This window comes from Fusarium musae, chromosome 4 (assembly GCF_019915245.1).
Source record: "Fusarium musae strain F31 chromosome 4, whole genome shotgun sequence".
Lineage (NCBI taxonomy): Eukaryota > Fungi > Ascomycota > Sordariomycetes > Hypocreales > Nectriaceae > Fusarium > Fusarium musae.
Window position 1 is genome coordinate 2,671,548 of NC_058390.1, and position 16,507 is coordinate 2,688,054.

Sequence of the window (16,507 nt, forward strand, 5' to 3'; positions counted from 1 at the left end):
CCCCTCTTGCAGGCAAAGAACGGCGGGTTGTACAATGCCCGGCACATAGATAAGACCAATGTCGACGATCAGTGATAAATTGGGTTTCCGCATATTCCTCCCGGCACCGGATTCTAAGCTGGCTACTTAGCCGTATCTATTTTCCCTTGCCAATTCCTTTGTGATACATATAGTACATATTTATACAGCACGTGTCTCGTCTTCTCTACGACGATGGGATGAAACTATCCTCCCAGATAATGGGCACACTGATAGCTTCACAATGTGCCCACTCCCCAGCACTTTTTGTATAGCCGTTCCTTGTGCCTCTTCAAATTATCTAGTCCTCCCAAGCACTGGCTCAATGACTTGTCCTGCCAAGCAAGAGCGTTATCATCTATCAGATAGGTGTATGCAAACACGTCTGCATCAAACAAGCCGGGCCCATGCGCACCAAAGAACCATTTATCCTCTCCTAGCAGGAATGATAGTGCTCGCAGGGCAGTTGTGGCGTCAGTTAGAAGTTGTGACGGTGAGATAGTCGCGCGTCGTGTTGTCTTGAGTATTTCGGAAGTGGCCGCGGCATGGAGTGTCTGATGAAGAGGCGCGCGAAGGAGCATCGAGGAAGGAAGGTAGAGACTTTTGAGGAGAGTGGCATTGGCGGGTAGGAGGTAGAGAGCATACAGCTATACCATATTAGTATGCATTGCAATTATATGACGGTGATTTACATACCCAAGCTGGTCGTATATTTTGTGTCAGGAGAGCTTGGTAGGCTTCAAGGCGGGGTGATGTGATGTTGGACAGCTCATGGACAGCGTGCTCGCGCACGTATTTGTGAATCTTTTCGCCAGTAAGGGGTTTCGAAGCTTGCGGCGCCAGTGGCAGGAGAAAAGGCAATGCGCCTGAGGGCGAGGCGTGGTTATTCGAAGGTACGATATCGAAATCAATACCAGCGATTCTCAACACAGTCTGTCGAGATAGCATTAGCACAATGCCTCTATCGACTCGTGTCCCTCGACTTCAAACACACCTGCCACTTCAGACATGAAGGATTATAGCTCGGCTTCCCTATCAAAGCATCTTCATCTGCCACAAAAACATATAGGGCCGGTCGTTGGCGCACGATGGCGGGGGACCTTGCAGGGAGTTCTTCGGGGCTGTATACGTGAAGGGGGAAATGGTTGAATAGATTTCGAATGGGACCCGGGACGACAAACCAGCGATTCGACTGTGGAGAGTCTACGGTAGACGTCATTGCGAATCCTGGATTGTTGGCCGTGTCTTGGTAGGCTTTGTGTTTTTTTGGTTGGAGGTTGAAGCTCTAGGCCGGAGGACGGATCGGCGCGGCGGGCAAAACCCCGGATCGGGAGTACGTATCTTTCCCCGGAATGAAGAAACAATCAACGGAGAAGAACCAATAAACCGATTCTCTTCCTCATTTGCGTCGACGGTAATCTCATAGTGGCTTGGAATTGCCTTTTCACCTGTCATGTTGATTCATGATGCAAACTGGTAGTGTCAAATACCTCGTAAAACCAGGACGTGGTTATGTCATGATGTACGATATAGGACGAGGATCCCGTACAAGATTCATGAGCTTGCGTCAAATTACGGCATCATATGAGGACCGAGGTCTCAACAGCGGCTGCAATATCCTTTAATCCGCTTGAGGCGGCTTGTACAAGTAGAAGCGCCTCGGACACTACTGTATACCTCCTCTAGAGGTAGTCTAACAAGGTGGTCAACTGCGGTTCAATACTAGCTCCGCAAGAGCGGCTCTATCAAGGGTTTGAGATATCCACCTCTACACTAACGCTTGGATTCTGGGCTGACGTTTTATTTCGCAAGCCAGACCTGACGGATCAGAGGCCCGAGGCAGGGCAGACGAAGTGGTAGCATCGGTGAATGATGTCCGACAGAGCCGCGCAAAATGGAGAATTGGTTCATAGTGGGCAGATTCTCCAGCTTCCCTGTCGTGATTTTTCTGGTTCCAGCTAGTACTAACCTATCTAGGGGAAAGTTCGGGATCTCCACTATGAGAACCAAGCGCACCAACTGAAAACCCAATTCCGAAAGAACCCGGGCTTGAGCTAGACTGTATGTACTACTGTAGTGGATCTGAATCTGATGCGGACCCTTATCTCGGACTGAGGCTCGCTCAAGAGTAGGGTCATGAGAGGCTCAGTTTGGAGTAACTATTCTCAAGCTGTTTTGGTGTTGGGCAGATGATTCCAGATAGGCTGAAAGGACCGGTTAGATGTTGTGAGCTGATTCCTTGTTATATCAAGAAGAAGAAGAAGAATCACCTTATTTGTTCCTGACTGAGTACAAATAACCTGCATGACATATGCAGGCGAATGAGGTAACACTGCAGATCAATACTTTATAAATACTTTATAAAAGCAGTCCCTGAATAAGCTATATGGGGTTATCGTACTATAGAATACTCTTTCCATAACATGACCTCTTATTCCTGACGATCCTGCTTATCACTGGAGAAGTTGCACAGAGCTTGGTATTAAGCCAGCCAATATTGTATCGATTTTCAGAGTTTGGGGTTTGGGGGGACACAAGACACACAAGACACACCCCACGCTATCAGTGTCCAAGGGTCCAATGATTGGTGGGCGCTTGTACGAATAGTTGAAACAGATGCCGAGCCGAGGAGGTTATAACACATCACGGCTAAAAAGAAGAGAAGAGAGGCAGAAAGCAACTGATTAGACGAGACGAGCGGTGAGCGTCTAAGCGGAGCAGGATGCCCGCCTTGCGGCGACAATAATGCTCGTAGGGCTCGATCCAATCTTATGCGGTGCCATGATGCTACTACATACAGTAGCGTCTTGTTATTATTCGCATTAGTTTATGGGTTTCTCTCGGTCTTTTTCAGGGTCTCTTAGTAGTTTCCACTTGTTGAACCAGAAAAGACTCCAATGCTAAAAATGACAAGGCAAATCGACCAAGGGGAAGTCAAGGGGGAAAAAAAGAAGAAGAAGAAAAAAGTCGGGTCTGAGATCCCACATCTCCCACTTGCACCCCAGATCCACTGGGACATGATATCCATAAGGTAGATTAGACCCCGGTTTCTAGCTCTGGCTAGCTCCCGGGCATAAGGCCGAGTTCGAGTTGCGGTAATGCAGAGAAGACTTCTTTTTCTTTTCTCTCGGTTCCATATTCTGCCCCGCCGCGCGATTATCTAGGATCTAGGAACAAAGCACTTGTCTACTGCTGCATGTAACCTTGGGGCTTTTTGTCAGCGTTACTGTATGGACGAAGACGGTCGGTGCTTGCGGATAAATGTAAATGAAGTGAACAATTGGTGTCACCCAATCCATTTGATACCTTACCCTGGCCGGACTATCTTGGTTTCATCGGCTTCAGTTGATCTGGCTGCGGGCGGCATCTTCCACTGTTATACCTAAATAAATACCCAAGTACCTAACTCGTAAATTCTTGAGCCTCTCTCTCATGATCTCGCTGCCTCCTCCACACTTCGGCGTCTCCGTCTCCGTCTCCGTTCACGATTTGATTTGATTTGCATCCTGTCCCCAGATACTCGGCCCTTTATTGTTCTGTAGCGCAGCCAGAATAAGAGGTTAGCTCCTAACGAGCGGGTCTTCAGCACACCCAACTGTTTGCGGCATCAGCCTAATACATACATACATGCATACATACACACATACACCAACCACACCTAAAATCAAACGTTTAGGTTGGGAGCCGTCCAGAACGTCACCACTTCGTGCCAACTTCCAGAGTCTACAGCCATTACCGGAACGTCACCCTGCAGGAAAAAGAGGTGGCAGCAAGCGTGTGAAACAAGTCGTTACATACATATTCTTGAGAACAGACCAAAGGGGGACAATAGAGTGACATCCCGTCATTTTACCCCACGCAATAGGTACCTACCTGTGCTTCCTACTTCCTGCCTATCGTTGTGGTCATAAGCATATATATATCCAGGCCAGGGCCCGACAACACCCACCTACCTCCACATCATCCTACGCACACAGCACACACATCCAATACCTGCTACATACAGTAGTTTATCAACTGTCACTGTGCTACTGTATCTTTATTTCTTGGCTGCCTAACCTCACGGATACTTATTCCACCCCATTCCCACATTCGTCTCCTCCGTCCTTCTCCTCTGAACTATACTATACTATACTATACTATCTTGCGTATCTATCCTGGACTCGCTCGCTTCTACCAACATTGTCCGTCACTATCTCATCCTCCATAATGGACGCTCCCTCCAGCTCAACCTCCAACTCCTCGGCTCAGCAGTCTCCTTCTGTACAGATGGCCCCTCAACCTGCTCCCGCTCAGGGTAACGGTCCTTCAACCGACGCCTTTCTACAAGACTTCACACTCATTGCCGAGGCTGCCAAGCGGGCGCAAATGGCCATCATGATACGCGACTTTGAAGAGTGTGGCCTGTAGGGCACTTACTCTTCACTCTTTCAGTTAACTACCTATGTTGGCCATGTTGTCCCTTCTCCAGAGGGCGAAGACAGGAAAAAGAAAAACCGGAAACAGAAGCGATAATCATGCCTGTCTCGACAACAAGAGCCTGTTCAGCCCCGCGAATCACTACAAGAGACATCGTCATTGGGGGATTTGTGCGACTGTGGCATGTTTGGCTTGCCGCATTTCACCAATCACGCCTCATTGATGCCTTGTTCACATTCTTTGTCTTTTTTGACAACTGAACTCGGCCCAGGACAACCCTTATCGATGAATCCTTTTCTTGCATTATTGAAAGAAAATGGTTCGACGGCATCTTTTTCGGCATGTGTTTTCCCGACGACGATAACGGTTTGCCTACCTTACCTAGCTCACTCGCGGATATGAAGTGGGCCTCACTCATCGTCTATTGCATTCGGCCCTTGATCCGACGCAAAGTATCGGCTGTTTCTACTGGAGTCAATGTGGGATTGTCGGGCCGGGGACCACAGCGAGAGTCGAGACGAGGCTACCGTGTTTTCGTTTGGCGCTGACGCAATTGACGGCTTTTTATCCGACCAAGGAAGTTTAACCCTCCATTCTTCTGATCGGCCACGCTGCCGTCCATCCTCGGCTCGGTCTCTTGTCTGCAAACAACCGACAAAGACACAATCCGGGGACTGTCGTCATATCAACAGCATCTCCATTGCATTGTATTTCATTGCATTTCTTACTTTCGACACATATATTACTCTTCTTTTTTTTTTTTTTTTTTTATTATAAATGTCGTTTATAACAGCGAACATTCGGGGGTTTATGGCGTTGGGTCAAAAATTGAGGCACATATGTATGGCCTCTTATGTTTTTCTTTCTTCTTTTACCTTTTCTTTCTCTCTCCACTTCTGCGACGGGAACAATTCTATGTTGCTACTGCTACCACATAGATGGATGATTGGATGCGATGATATATATACCACGGGCAGGTTGTTTTCATTTTTAGCATTTACCCATCATCTTATATGCTACAGAATGCCACGGCTATAATTGGAATAAAATGTATGGATGATACTCCCAGTACTACAACGCGATGAGACTGCTATTTACAGTGTCTCCCTAGGTACTTGATTTTCCAATCTTTACCTAGTTACTAAAAATGTGATTCAATGTCAAATTTGTGTGGAACTTTAGCCTGTGGCTCCGAGGCAGGTACATTTACCGGCACTTCTTTCTGGCCTTTCGGAACCAAATGCACGTGAACTCATTTGTATTCTTAGGTACCTGCCTTACCTAGAATATATCCAGTTCCCGGTCAACTCCACTGTTCAGGCAAAGTCACCAGCATTGCAGAGTACCAGTCTGGAGGTAACTATCTTACATTCAGACGCCGTCTACTACCGTCAATAGCGCAGTTGAAAGCATGCACTCGAGATGGCATAGCTCGCTTAACATTGGGTTATCCTGCTACGGGACAGAGCTTGGGAGCAGTTGGCCAATGTCCAACCCCAGGCTCAGCTTCAGGATTCAAGCCGCCGACTGGCGAAGAGGTTGCAACTAGAACGACATCACGATGCAACTCCCCTCCGTGTACCGCAAATTCATTGTCACCGGTATATCAGAGCATCACGATTTATCTCAAAAGTTCCCCTATCTCCTCCCTTTTCTCTTATCCGAGCCTGGTCACCGTGAGGCCCCCCGCACTTGACTGAGGTTCTTGGACGGCACAGCAGAAACCTAGCAAGGTAGCAAGACTACAACATCTAGAGTATGTATCGGTCAACTCCGTGTCTATCTGGATCTCCCTGCCGGAAGGATCAGGTGCTGTGACCCTCCATCTCATCAAAGATGGTGGCTAGGAGCGTGGAGGTCACACACTACCTTACATAAACTGAAACTCTGCTAGGTATACAGATGGACAAGGCCATCTGGAAGGCTGATACATAGGTAATGTCTTCACGAGGCTCGAGCGTTGGAGACCCTTGACATGTATGCCCCTGGCGTTTCAACACCTTTCAGCTTTGGTGCGTCCATTTCCTATTCTGACCCGGGGAAATCCTTCCGTCTGCAGGACACAACCAACTGCATATAAACCATGATCACACCATGGCTTCGCAACATAGCAAGTCGAACCAACGATATGATTCTCGAGGCTGAGTATCTTGACCCTGGTACTCAGTTTCAACCCCCTTGCAAGCAGAGCTCCCAGCCATTCATCTTCCCATACTTAATAGACCATCCGTAGGCATACCAATGCATTCTCGGGAACCCGATTTGAGTGTCACATCCACTCGAATTAAAATGGCCACTCTTTCTGAGCAACCCGTGTTCAAAGAGCTGAGCACTCTTCTTGTCAAACTTTCTGTCTCTGATGATGATCCGAACTATCCTAACTTTAAAAAATGCCAGGCTGCCAATTGCAATACTGGCACTAAGCTAAAGGAACCAGGAGCCAAGGAGATATGGGATGAAATGATGAAAAAGGAAACACTGTCGAACGAGGTCGAGTTCTATTCAAAGGTTAAAAAGTTTCTCCCGTCGGTTCACTGCAAGAGGCATAATGAGGGTAATTTCCTTGAAGATTGCTTTGGCAACTGGGAAAGGTCCCGAACTGAGAAGTCAGGTTACGCTTCATCTGAAGTGTCACTACCTAGTACACCGACTCAGAATCAAGTCTTCGAATCGCCTACTGTTGAATACGGTACACCTCTCTCAAGTCCTCTTGTCGAAGATGGCACACCAACAACCTCAGAAAAAAGTCCGGCTTCCAGCTTTGACAGTTTCATCCTGAGCACCCCCAGCAGGCTGAATCATCACAGCCCTCTCCCTTCGATTGAAGATATGTCAACATCTAACGAGAGCCCGAGATATAATCCCCCATTGGCACTCGGCATTGATTCGATTTCTGGCAGGTCTATTGATGTTGGCCAGCAAGATAACAAGGTGGACGACATATCACCCAAAGAACCTCCAAAGTCGCTCCCTATTCATTCCAGGCAAGACGTTGCTGCGGAACAACCCGATATGGTGGAATCCATCGTGGACGATACATTTATACTGGAGAATGACTCAGATGATGAGCCACGACTTGCCCACCCCCAGTTTAGTGAACTTGGGTTAAAGAGGAACGGAACCTTGAGCGATAAAGCCGCCATCATCATGGAATTAACGAAGCCTCTCACGCATGCACAGGCAGGAAAGGGCAAGATGTATGTCCTGAAGCACAAGGAAGAAAAGGATCTGTTCAAGATTGGATGGACCGCTACTACTGTCAACACAAGTTTATCAAGGCCCAACAACTGCTATGGCGCATCATGCGAGACTATGCCCATCTATGAGTCTCCTCATTTATTCAACGGTGCTCCCAAAGCCCATAGACTTGTGCACTTGTTTCTCAGTGGCATCAATGTACGGGTCAAAAAGTGTAGAAAGTGCGGCAAAGGGCACAAAGATTGGTTCGAAGGAAGTGAAGAGGCTATCGTGAACACAGTCAAAGTCATGGAGGGCTTTTTACTCGGGCCTGCTTACGAGTTGAAGGAGAAGGGAGAGCTAACCAACGAAGGGAAAGCCAGGGTGAAGAACATGTGTAATGTCACCCTCGAGTCATTCCAAAGGAATCAAGAGTATTGTGGAGTCCCAGGCCATATCACGGACGCCGAATCTTGGACGTTTCCACATACTGTGGTACCTGAAGCTGCGGTTAATGTACAATCACGACAGGCTTTAGTTAACGAGTCGTCAAGCCAGCCAGAAGCACTCGCCGCATCCGCAGATGCTTCTAAGGGACTGGAACCACCCTCGGAGGCGAACAAAGGTGGACTCCGCAACAAATTCAAAGAACTTTATGGTACCGTGAAGGACAAACTCTCCAAGTTTTCAGCCGCTGATGATGAATTTCCCTTTGCACTTCTCGGCGCCCTCGACCAAGATAGTGACAACACTGAGAAACCTCGCGGATAGAGTTCTTTGGGAGTCTCGTGGGTCAGATTCACGGCGACCTTCAGGGGGTCGGTCGAACCAGATGCTAAGAAAGCGAGTTGATGATTGGGTATGTATGCCTGAATAGTTGAGGTGAGGTGAGGTGAGGTGAGTATCTGTATTATAGGTTAGTTCTGTCTAAGTAGCTTGCTTGTTTGTTTTTGTGTATTAAATTGCTATATCGCTTGTCTGATCACTCTACTCAGTATCTCGTGATTTACTGCATATGCTTTTTGTCGTGCGTCGTTACAGGGCATGAGCGTGTAATTGTAACCATAGATCTGACTACGTGTGCCGTCGGTATCGGCTTATTCATGCAAGTCATTTACCAAGCAGGGAACAGGCTAATCATAGCACTCATGACGGTAAGAAACAGCAACTCTTTAGAGCGTACCCAGTATGTAAAGCCATGGAGATGTCTACATACAGGGCCTTTACCTAGCGCACACGCTAGTACATGGAAGAGTGCCTACCCTACCTTAGTAGCAGTTACTCCGGATGTCCGTACAAAGTCTCACTCACTCCTTGTCCTTCCGAAACTTGACTAACGCACGCGACCAACCGAAAAATGATTTGAAACTGCTCTTTTCATCCCCAATCTCAGTATCTCGACTACTTTGTGTGCCTACATTATTCACCTCAAGCAAAGGCACACTTCTGTAATCACTGATATCGATAGCTCACTTCGACAGCTTTCACAGCTCTCCACAAACGTCCCTCTTTCGTCATTGTCTACTAAGTTAACCCCACCATCCTATTCCATCCCGAACTTATATCGATCCATCCCGAGCCGACGGGACCCTCCCCCTCACCTCATAACGCGCGGTATCTTAAGGCCTCGAGTTGTTTCCCCAGATCGAGCAAATTTATTCTTCACCTTTCATCGCCGCCACACAGTCTCGGTTTCGTATTCTCTCCACCTCATAAGCGCCAATGGCTACCGAAAACCCTCTGGAAGACCGCATCTCGACTGTTCCGTTCGCGGAGCAGGGTGAGAAGTGGGATAGTTGCTGGAGAGAGGCTTTAACACCATGGGACCGCGGAACTGCCTCCATTGCCCTTCACGACCTCCTCGCTCAAAGACCCGATCTCGTACCGCCCTCCCAACATCATGATCATCGCGGCCATCCGCTCCGAGACTCAGCAGGCGCTATCGAAAAGAAGAAGGCTCTAGTCCCCGGTTGCGGGCGTGGTCATGATGTTCTGCTTCTGAGCTCGTGGGGCTATGATGTCTGGGGCCTCGACTTCAGTGCTGCTGCAAAGGAGGAGGCTATCAAAAACCAAAAGCAAGCCGAGTCACAAGGTCTATACAAACCTGTCGATGGATTGGATAAAGGAAATATTCACTGGATTACTGGTGACTTCTTTGCGCAAGATTGGGCTAAAGGTGCCGGCGCTGATGGGCAGTTTGACCTGATCTACGACTATACGGTAATTCCGCTTCTCGAAGCCCGGGGCTGATACATATCCTCGGCGCCTCTACTTTTCAGCAAGCCAACTAACTGTACAGTTTCTATGCGCTCTGCCTCGCGAAGCAAGACCAAAATGGGCCAAGCGCATGACCGAGCTGCTGTCTCATGATGGTCGCCTCGTTTGTCTCGAATTCCCTTCGACAAAACCCATGTCCGCCAATGGTCCCCCATGGGGAGTCTCCCCAGAGCTCTATGAGGCCCTCCTAGCAGCTCCTGGCGAAGAAATTGCGTACAACGACGACGGTACCGTCCATGAAGACCCTTGCTCAAAACCTTGGGCCGACGCCCTACATCGACTGAGTCTGCTCAAACCAACTCGAACGCACAAGGCCGGCACCAGCCCAGATGGCGCTGTGCTTGACTTCCTCTCGGTCTGGAGTCGATAACCAAGCTGAATAGTCTGGTCACCGAATCTCCATTTTTTACGTCTCGATACCAAACAACCACCATATGATCTTTCGCCGATGTATGCACAAGAACAAAAAGTGATCTCCTTATCCTTCTCATGATGGTGCCTTTCGGAGAGAGTTGTAGTGCTCTCCCAAGCCGTAGCCGTGCCTGTAGTATGCCAACCATAATGTTTTGCCTGACTCAGCTCCCTCTTCCTCCCCGATACGCTCAAGGCGACCATCTTGTACCACTCGGATCTCCGCTTTATACTGTCGTGCCAGCGCCATGAGCTCAAGCTGGCCGCCCCATTCGGCGGTATCTCGCATCTTGCGGGCGTAGTCTTGGAGGTCTTCCTCGAGGAACGGCGCAAAGTCGTCTCCATGCTCCAACATATACTCAGAAGCCACTCGTCGCACCGTCTTGTATGCTGGGTCCTTGGTGTCACTGTCTCCGAGAGGGATATCATTCTGGCCGAGTTGATCCGCCACCGCTGAGAATAGACAATGTCCATCGGGCGCGATATCTTTCTCCACAAGCCCATGCTTCTCAAACGTCGACTTCATGTACTCGCTCTCCTTGGCTCGGTAATTGGTCATACAAGATGCTTCCTCTTCTGCACGCTGCGCCTCAGCCTCCTGCTCAGCAGCACGTCGGGCAAGCCGCTCCTTCTGACGATTGCGCTTCTTTCCCGGCTGCTGCTGCTGCTGTTGCTGTTCGGGTTCTGAGACAGAGAGCTTCTTGGTTTCTTTCACTAGGGTGTCTTCCTGGAGCTGTGTTTGAGCTTCAGCGGCGGCACTTTCGCCTTCGTCGCTGTTATCATCGCTGTTGTTCAAAGCGGCGATCTCGGTGGCTTGCTTTTCACGTAGCTGACGTTCCATCTCTGCACATTCGTCATTTACGCCCTTGCGCGTCTTCTTTGTGGCATTCTTCTTCTTTCCCGTTATGCGGCCTTGCAGGTCCTTGAGCTCACGACGATGCCGTGTCTGGATCTGCTCGAGAGTTTCCGTTGCCATGGGACTGGCCATGACTGTGGCTTCAGCCTGGCTCGGAATTAAGTCAGAAAGCAAGTTTCAGGTAGTTTGTAGCTATCGACTCTTGCTTGATATGTCCCGCAGTCGGCGGCGAGAAGAAGGCGAGCCTTTCCTTGTTTGACTTCGATGTATCCAGGGAATAGGTAAGCAAAGAGAAAATAATAAAGCTTGAAGAACTACACCCATGAGTCGCGGGGTAAGTAAGTGGGAAATTTCGCTGGTGGGGCAATGCTTCAATCATCCATGATTTATTTTGTCTATCACCCCTGTCTTCAACCGTCAGTCGATTAGTATTACGAAAACTTCAATCGCGTATGAATCCACGAGCGTGGAAGCAAAAGATCCGAATCGAAGGTCACACATCAATTGGAGGCTCCAATCTCAAGATGGGCGATGCCAGTTTTAGCGTCATCTATCTACTTTTCAAGACCAACCTGGTTTCTTTGAACCAGATCGGACTGATGTGCATGTCCTTTTTTTTTACCAACAAGTTGTATCTGCTGAGACATGTCATCTACTTCACTCACATCAACCTCCGGATACCACAGCCCCTACATCTTCCCATTTTTTCAATGTATACAAAGTATGTAGCAGAAAGATAGTACCAAAACTCCACACATAATGATTGTGAACTAGCCCGCGGGCCCAGTTCTTAACCGATCCCAAAATTTATACAGAAAAGGGTATAATGCTGCGTAAAGCTCTGCCATAACCAATGAACATGACCAAGAAAGCGAGAGAAAATGAAAGTGATAATTGCCGTCGTGGCTACTGTGCTGAATTAAATGGATGCTAGAACCCCTTGAAGGGATCATCACGGAAATAGTCCTCCTCCCCAGCAGTTCTGCTTCCATGGTAATAGTCATCGTGTGTTGCACGGGTGCTGCGAGAATTATAACTATCTCGGTGTCTGCTTCGGCTTTGTCGTCTTCGTTGTTCTTTACTCCGTCTGCGAAGTGAGTGACGGAACTCATCCTGTTCATCCGGATAGTCATTGAACTGAGAAAATGCCAGTGGACTGATAAAGGCCTCCATTCGCACAGTACCAATAGCATCGAAGAAGTTACTTGGCCGTGAAGAAGCTTCAGATGTTCGCTGTGAGCCTGTTTGGCTCATTGCCCAAGTTCCGTTACTCGAAGCCTGCGACTGATAGATATCCGAAGAACCTGCAGTTCCAGTGCTATTACCAGCAGTACTATTGGTGGACTGGTGATGACCAACCCCCCCAATGGGTCCAGAAAATCCCCGGAAAGAGAGCGGCGGCGGTACGTGGCCGCCTGTGTTGCTTCTCTTACGCCCGTGAACGTTTACCTGGTTTCCTTGGTTCCTATCATGGAAACGTGGTATGAATGGGGGCTCTGCAGCATCTCTCGAGTCTTCTCGAGAGTGTGTACTTGAGAATCCTCCTACAGATTCCGTGACAGGAAAACTAGTGACATCTCCTAGTTGTGAAGATGGCGCGCTGGGGATACTTGGAACACTAGGTGGTCCAGCACGAGGGCCTACCGTTCGGCCTTTGGCAAGACGGATAGAGTCTCTAATTCCACCCCGTTTCAGTTTGGGCCGAGGAGCCTCAAAGTCTGGCAGTGGCGTTTGCTGTATTCGCGGTGGTGCACAGATGTTTTCGGGGACTGCCTGCGATGAATGTGCAAGGAATGACAAAGCGGTCAACCAGATATAGTGCCGGTCAGCAGAATCTGCCGTGAACTTGAGAGCTCTTTGTGGTGTCAATATAAGAATTGATCGGTTGAACACTGTTGCGACTCCCTTTGGTGGAGCATTATCATCCTTGACATCGAGAACAGATTGTATAGTCACTGTGTTTGTTAGTATCAGTCATAGAATTGGTGGGAGCAACTTACATTTTCGGCCAGCCTTACCCATCAAGGCGCTGCCGGAGGATGGCTGCTTGCTACTCCAGAGGATAGCCCTCTCATAGGGTGCAAGCCAGACCCATCGTTTGTGGCGATCGTTGCCGGTATCGTCCTTGCCGTTACTCTCCGCAACGCCGAAAGACTTTCTTCTGCGGACATATTTGAACATCCACTCGCCAACCATGGTCTGTGCGATGGCATCGACTACGCTCGTATTCTGAGGGTTGCTCGGGTTGGAGGGCGGATCCGTGCTGGAAGTGTTGAGCGTATTGCCAGTATTGTATGTATTGAAAGAGTTGTATGTGTTGTCAGTGTTGGTAGAAAGCTTATGCTGATGCCTAAATTGGCCACTATGTCGAGCCCGAGTGCGGGGAGTCGTGATATCATTCTTAGGCAGCGGAGGCAGGCCTGGGCTCTCAGGGGCCTCAGTAGAAGGAGACAGCGGAGGTGAAGATCGACTGCCTTGCTTACGATGTCTGTGGTTTCGCGGTAATGCAGCGGCAGACCTGACCTTTCGTACGCTTCCTGCCCGGTAGACGCGTCCTGATCCACGACGCTGGAAGAAGTCACCTCGGGTTGGGCTTCTTTGACCATCGCTTGGAGCACTTGCACTCGGAGGCACGTTTCTAGAGCTGGCTCTTGTGGGGATCGGGAATGGAGGAGGATTTTTATTATCAGGTAAACTTGGACTCCTCGCCCGTCCTTGGCCCTGATGACTTGCAATTCCATTCTGGATCATCGCAGCTTTGCGCATCACGCTAGCCCGGTTGGATGGCATGGCAGCAGGACCCTTCTCAAAGCCCCTTCCAGGCTTGGTGGTAAAAGCGTGATGAATTTCTGTGGTAACACGAGGACCCTGTCGCATAGTAATCTGTTCAGGGGACGTGGGGATCGTGCCGTAGGTTTCAGTCGTGCCAGTTGAGCTGCGCTTACCAGGACGACTTGAAATAGACTTAGGACGCGGGGCAGACAATGCAGTCCGGTACTCCAAATCACTCAAGTCTACATCACCAAAGTCGTCTGCTTCATCAGAGCTACCTCCATCAAAGCCAGCGAAGAGGCTACTAAAACGATGCGGCCGACGCACTGGGGCCTTCTGGCTGGAGAGAGGGCCATCATCGTTGTTGCCAGGATAAGCATCATGAAGGGTGTCATCCTCAGGAAGAGAAATGGGCGACGAAGGCTGATCACTAAAACTCTGCCTATTGAGTCGACGCGGGTTCCGTGGTGGGACATTACCAGGAACAGGCGTGAAGCTTTTTGTTGGTTCCACCCCAGATGTTGGGTTTGGTGAGGTAGGCCGGGAGGAAATGGCAGAGGGCTGGAGATGGGGTGGGAGGAGTGCCATTCGCTTGTCAGTCTGTATGCCTTCTGTTTGTACCGCTGCCTCGGATGTAGAGGATGAAGAGGGCAGGGCAACTTGACAACTGAAATCTTTGAAAAGCACTGGCAATCTCGGCTCCTTAGGTGTGGTAGGCCGACTGGTAGGAGGGTGGACGCTAATACTAGGAATTGCAAGAGGGGGGAGTGATGGTAGAGCAGGTGGAATGGCGGGTGGTGGGCGAATGGGTGGGCCTTCGGTCTGGGTAGAAGATGTGACCATTAAGGGTTTGTCGATCACAGGAGGCTGTACTGGCGGCGGTGGTGGTGGCCGAGTAGGTGATTTGGGCGTCTTGGGGGTCGGAGGCAGCAATGGCTCTTCCGTTGTCTGAACAGAGCTTGAGACCATGAGTCGTCGAGTTACTGCTGGCTCAATGTTGAGAGGGGGGTGAACACGCTTCCGACGTTGGTTTGCTTCAATCTCACCATCACCACGTGGCGAACACTCGACTTCGGGTAACTTGACAGGAGCACGGGGCTCGGGTGTTGCAGGTTTCGCAGGAGGAAGCTTAGGTGAAGGTGGCGGCGAGTATTGGATCCCTGTGTCAGTGTATGAAACTTTTGGTACAGAAACTGGTGCTGAGGCGGTTTTCCCCTCGTCTTCTTCATCTTCCAGGGCTTCAGGCACTGACTGGTTCATGAAAAGCCTGCCCCGAGTGACACTTCCAGTTCTCTTGATACTCTCCAGACTCTGATTTCGAGCATGGAACCTTTTCACTGGACTGTCGCGGCTGAGATTGCGGGTGTGGAATGAGGTTGCGTAGTTTGACATTGCGCTTTCCCGGCCGTCAAAGTCGCTTTGCTCATCCTCGTCATCAAAATTGAGCTCATCAGCGAGAGAGTTTCCATTCAGCCTCATTATGCCAGTGCCGCTTGTCATGGAAAAGCGAATGCTGTTGGTCATACTCATGGTCCTCACACTAGCAGCATCGTTCTCCCGGCCGCTATCCTCAACTTCACTATCATGGCCGTTGCCTGTCCCATGATTGGCACCACCGTGAGCATTACTGATTTGAGCTTGTTGATATGCGGCGACTTCATCAAGCACAGTCTTCAAGCGGCTTTCTGCGACATGAATACGTCTCTCGAACTTCCTTCTCTCATCCTCCCAGCCATCCTTCTCTTGTGCCCATAGTTCGTGGACACGCTGTGAGTCCTCCTCCTGAACCCGGATCTTCTTCTGGGCGGCTTCAAGACGCTTTCTCGTATCAGCGACAGAGTCAACAGCCTCGTCTCTCTCCCGAGCAAGTTCTCCTAATGCAGAGGACGATCCACCCTCGAGAAGGGAGAGTTGTCGTTTGAGCGACCTGCTCTCCTTACTCGTTTCAGTGAGATTTTGCTTCACTGACTCTTTTTCTTCCTTTGCCGCATGAAGAGATGCTTCGAGGGTTTCAATCTGCCTGGTCTTCTCCTCTTGGTCCCGGCGGAGAGACAATATCTCGGAGACGAGGTTGGCGTGAAGTGTTGGTGTGAAGCGTCGAGGATCGAGAATACTGATGGTTTCGTCGGTTGGAATATTTCGTGAGGATCTCTTGGAACCTGTCTCGTTTGGTAACTGAGCTGTAGAAGAATCCTTTCCAGGTGGTGTGACCGAGCGCCGGGACCTCTTCGACGCTCTCGATGGAGTTCGATAGGGAGTATCTAGAGGTGTAGGCAGCGAAGTAGCAGCCGGGCCACTGAGATACTCGTCATCTGTTTCCCAGACGCCCATGATAAAGTAGAGGCTGTAGCCTTGCAGCTAGCGACGTTCAGAAACTCCTATGAATTCACAGAACAAGGTGGACTGGTGCTCTCAAGTCCCCTTTCAAAGACTGTTGTAGAAAGCGACTTGTGGATGCACGCGTGCAAACCGGTGCACAGTTGGAGATGTTTCCTCTCGGAATGGAATAAGGAGCGTCTGTGACAGGAAAGAAATGCGCTCAAAGATTGACAGAAATAGTCTCAATGTTGTCTTTCA

General features: G+C 49.6%; 6 protein-coding genes across 6 annotated transcripts; 3 read left to right on the forward strand and 3 right to left on the reverse strand.

Moving 5' to 3' along the window:
- Positions 1 to 257: 257 nt before the first annotated feature.
- J7337_005741 (uncharacterized protein) lies at positions 258 to 966 on the reverse strand (the record flags this gene model as incomplete). Its single annotated transcript, XM_044823415.1, has 2 exons — positions 258 to 665; positions 715 to 966. The coding sequence occupies 2 exons, from the start codon at positions 964 to 966 to the stop codon at positions 258 to 260; spliced, it is 660 nt and encodes a 219-aa protein (XP_044681906.1).
- Positions 967 to 4,227: 3,261 nt separating this feature from the next.
- Positions 4,228 to 4,428, forward strand: J7337_005742 (uncharacterized protein; the record flags this gene model as incomplete). The annotated part of the gene is made up of 1 exon (XM_044823416.1): positions 4,228 to 4,428. The coding sequence occupies one exon, from the start codon at positions 4,228 to 4,230 to the stop codon at positions 4,426 to 4,428; it is 201 nt and encodes a 66-aa protein (XP_044681907.1).
- A 2,298-nt stretch (positions 4,429 to 6,726) lies between these two features.
- Positions 6,727 to 8,385, forward strand: J7337_005743 (uncharacterized protein; the record flags this gene model as incomplete). The annotated part of the gene is made up of 1 exon (XM_044823417.1): positions 6,727 to 8,385. One exon carries the CDS (start codon positions 6,727 to 6,729, stop codon positions 8,383 to 8,385), a length of 1,659 nt encoding a protein of 552 aa, XP_044681908.1.
- A 951-nt stretch (positions 8,386 to 9,336) lies between these two features.
- J7337_005744 (uncharacterized protein) lies at positions 9,337 to 10,261 on the forward strand (the record flags this gene model as incomplete). Its single annotated transcript, XM_044823418.1, has 2 exons — positions 9,337 to 9,834; positions 9,914 to 10,261. The coding sequence occupies 2 exons, from the start codon at positions 9,337 to 9,339 to the stop codon at positions 10,259 to 10,261; spliced, it is 846 nt and encodes a 281-aa protein (XP_044681909.1).
- Positions 10,262 to 10,378: 117 nt separating this feature from the next.
- On the reverse strand, positions 10,379 to 11,290 carry J7337_005745 (uncharacterized protein; the record flags this gene model as incomplete). Its single annotated transcript, XM_044823419.1, has 1 exon — positions 10,379 to 11,290. The coding sequence occupies one exon, from the start codon at positions 11,288 to 11,290 to the stop codon at positions 10,379 to 10,381; it is 912 nt and encodes a 303-aa protein (XP_044681910.1).
- A 798-nt stretch (positions 11,291 to 12,088) lies between these two features.
- On the reverse strand, positions 12,089 to 16,261 carry J7337_005746 (uncharacterized protein; the record flags this gene model as incomplete). Its single annotated transcript, XM_044823420.1, has 2 exons — positions 12,089 to 13,113; positions 13,159 to 16,261. The coding sequence occupies 2 exons, from the start codon at positions 16,259 to 16,261 to the stop codon at positions 12,089 to 12,091; spliced, it is 4,128 nt and encodes a 1,375-aa protein (XP_044681911.1).
- Between the last annotated feature and the right edge of the window lie 246 nt (positions 16,262 to 16,507).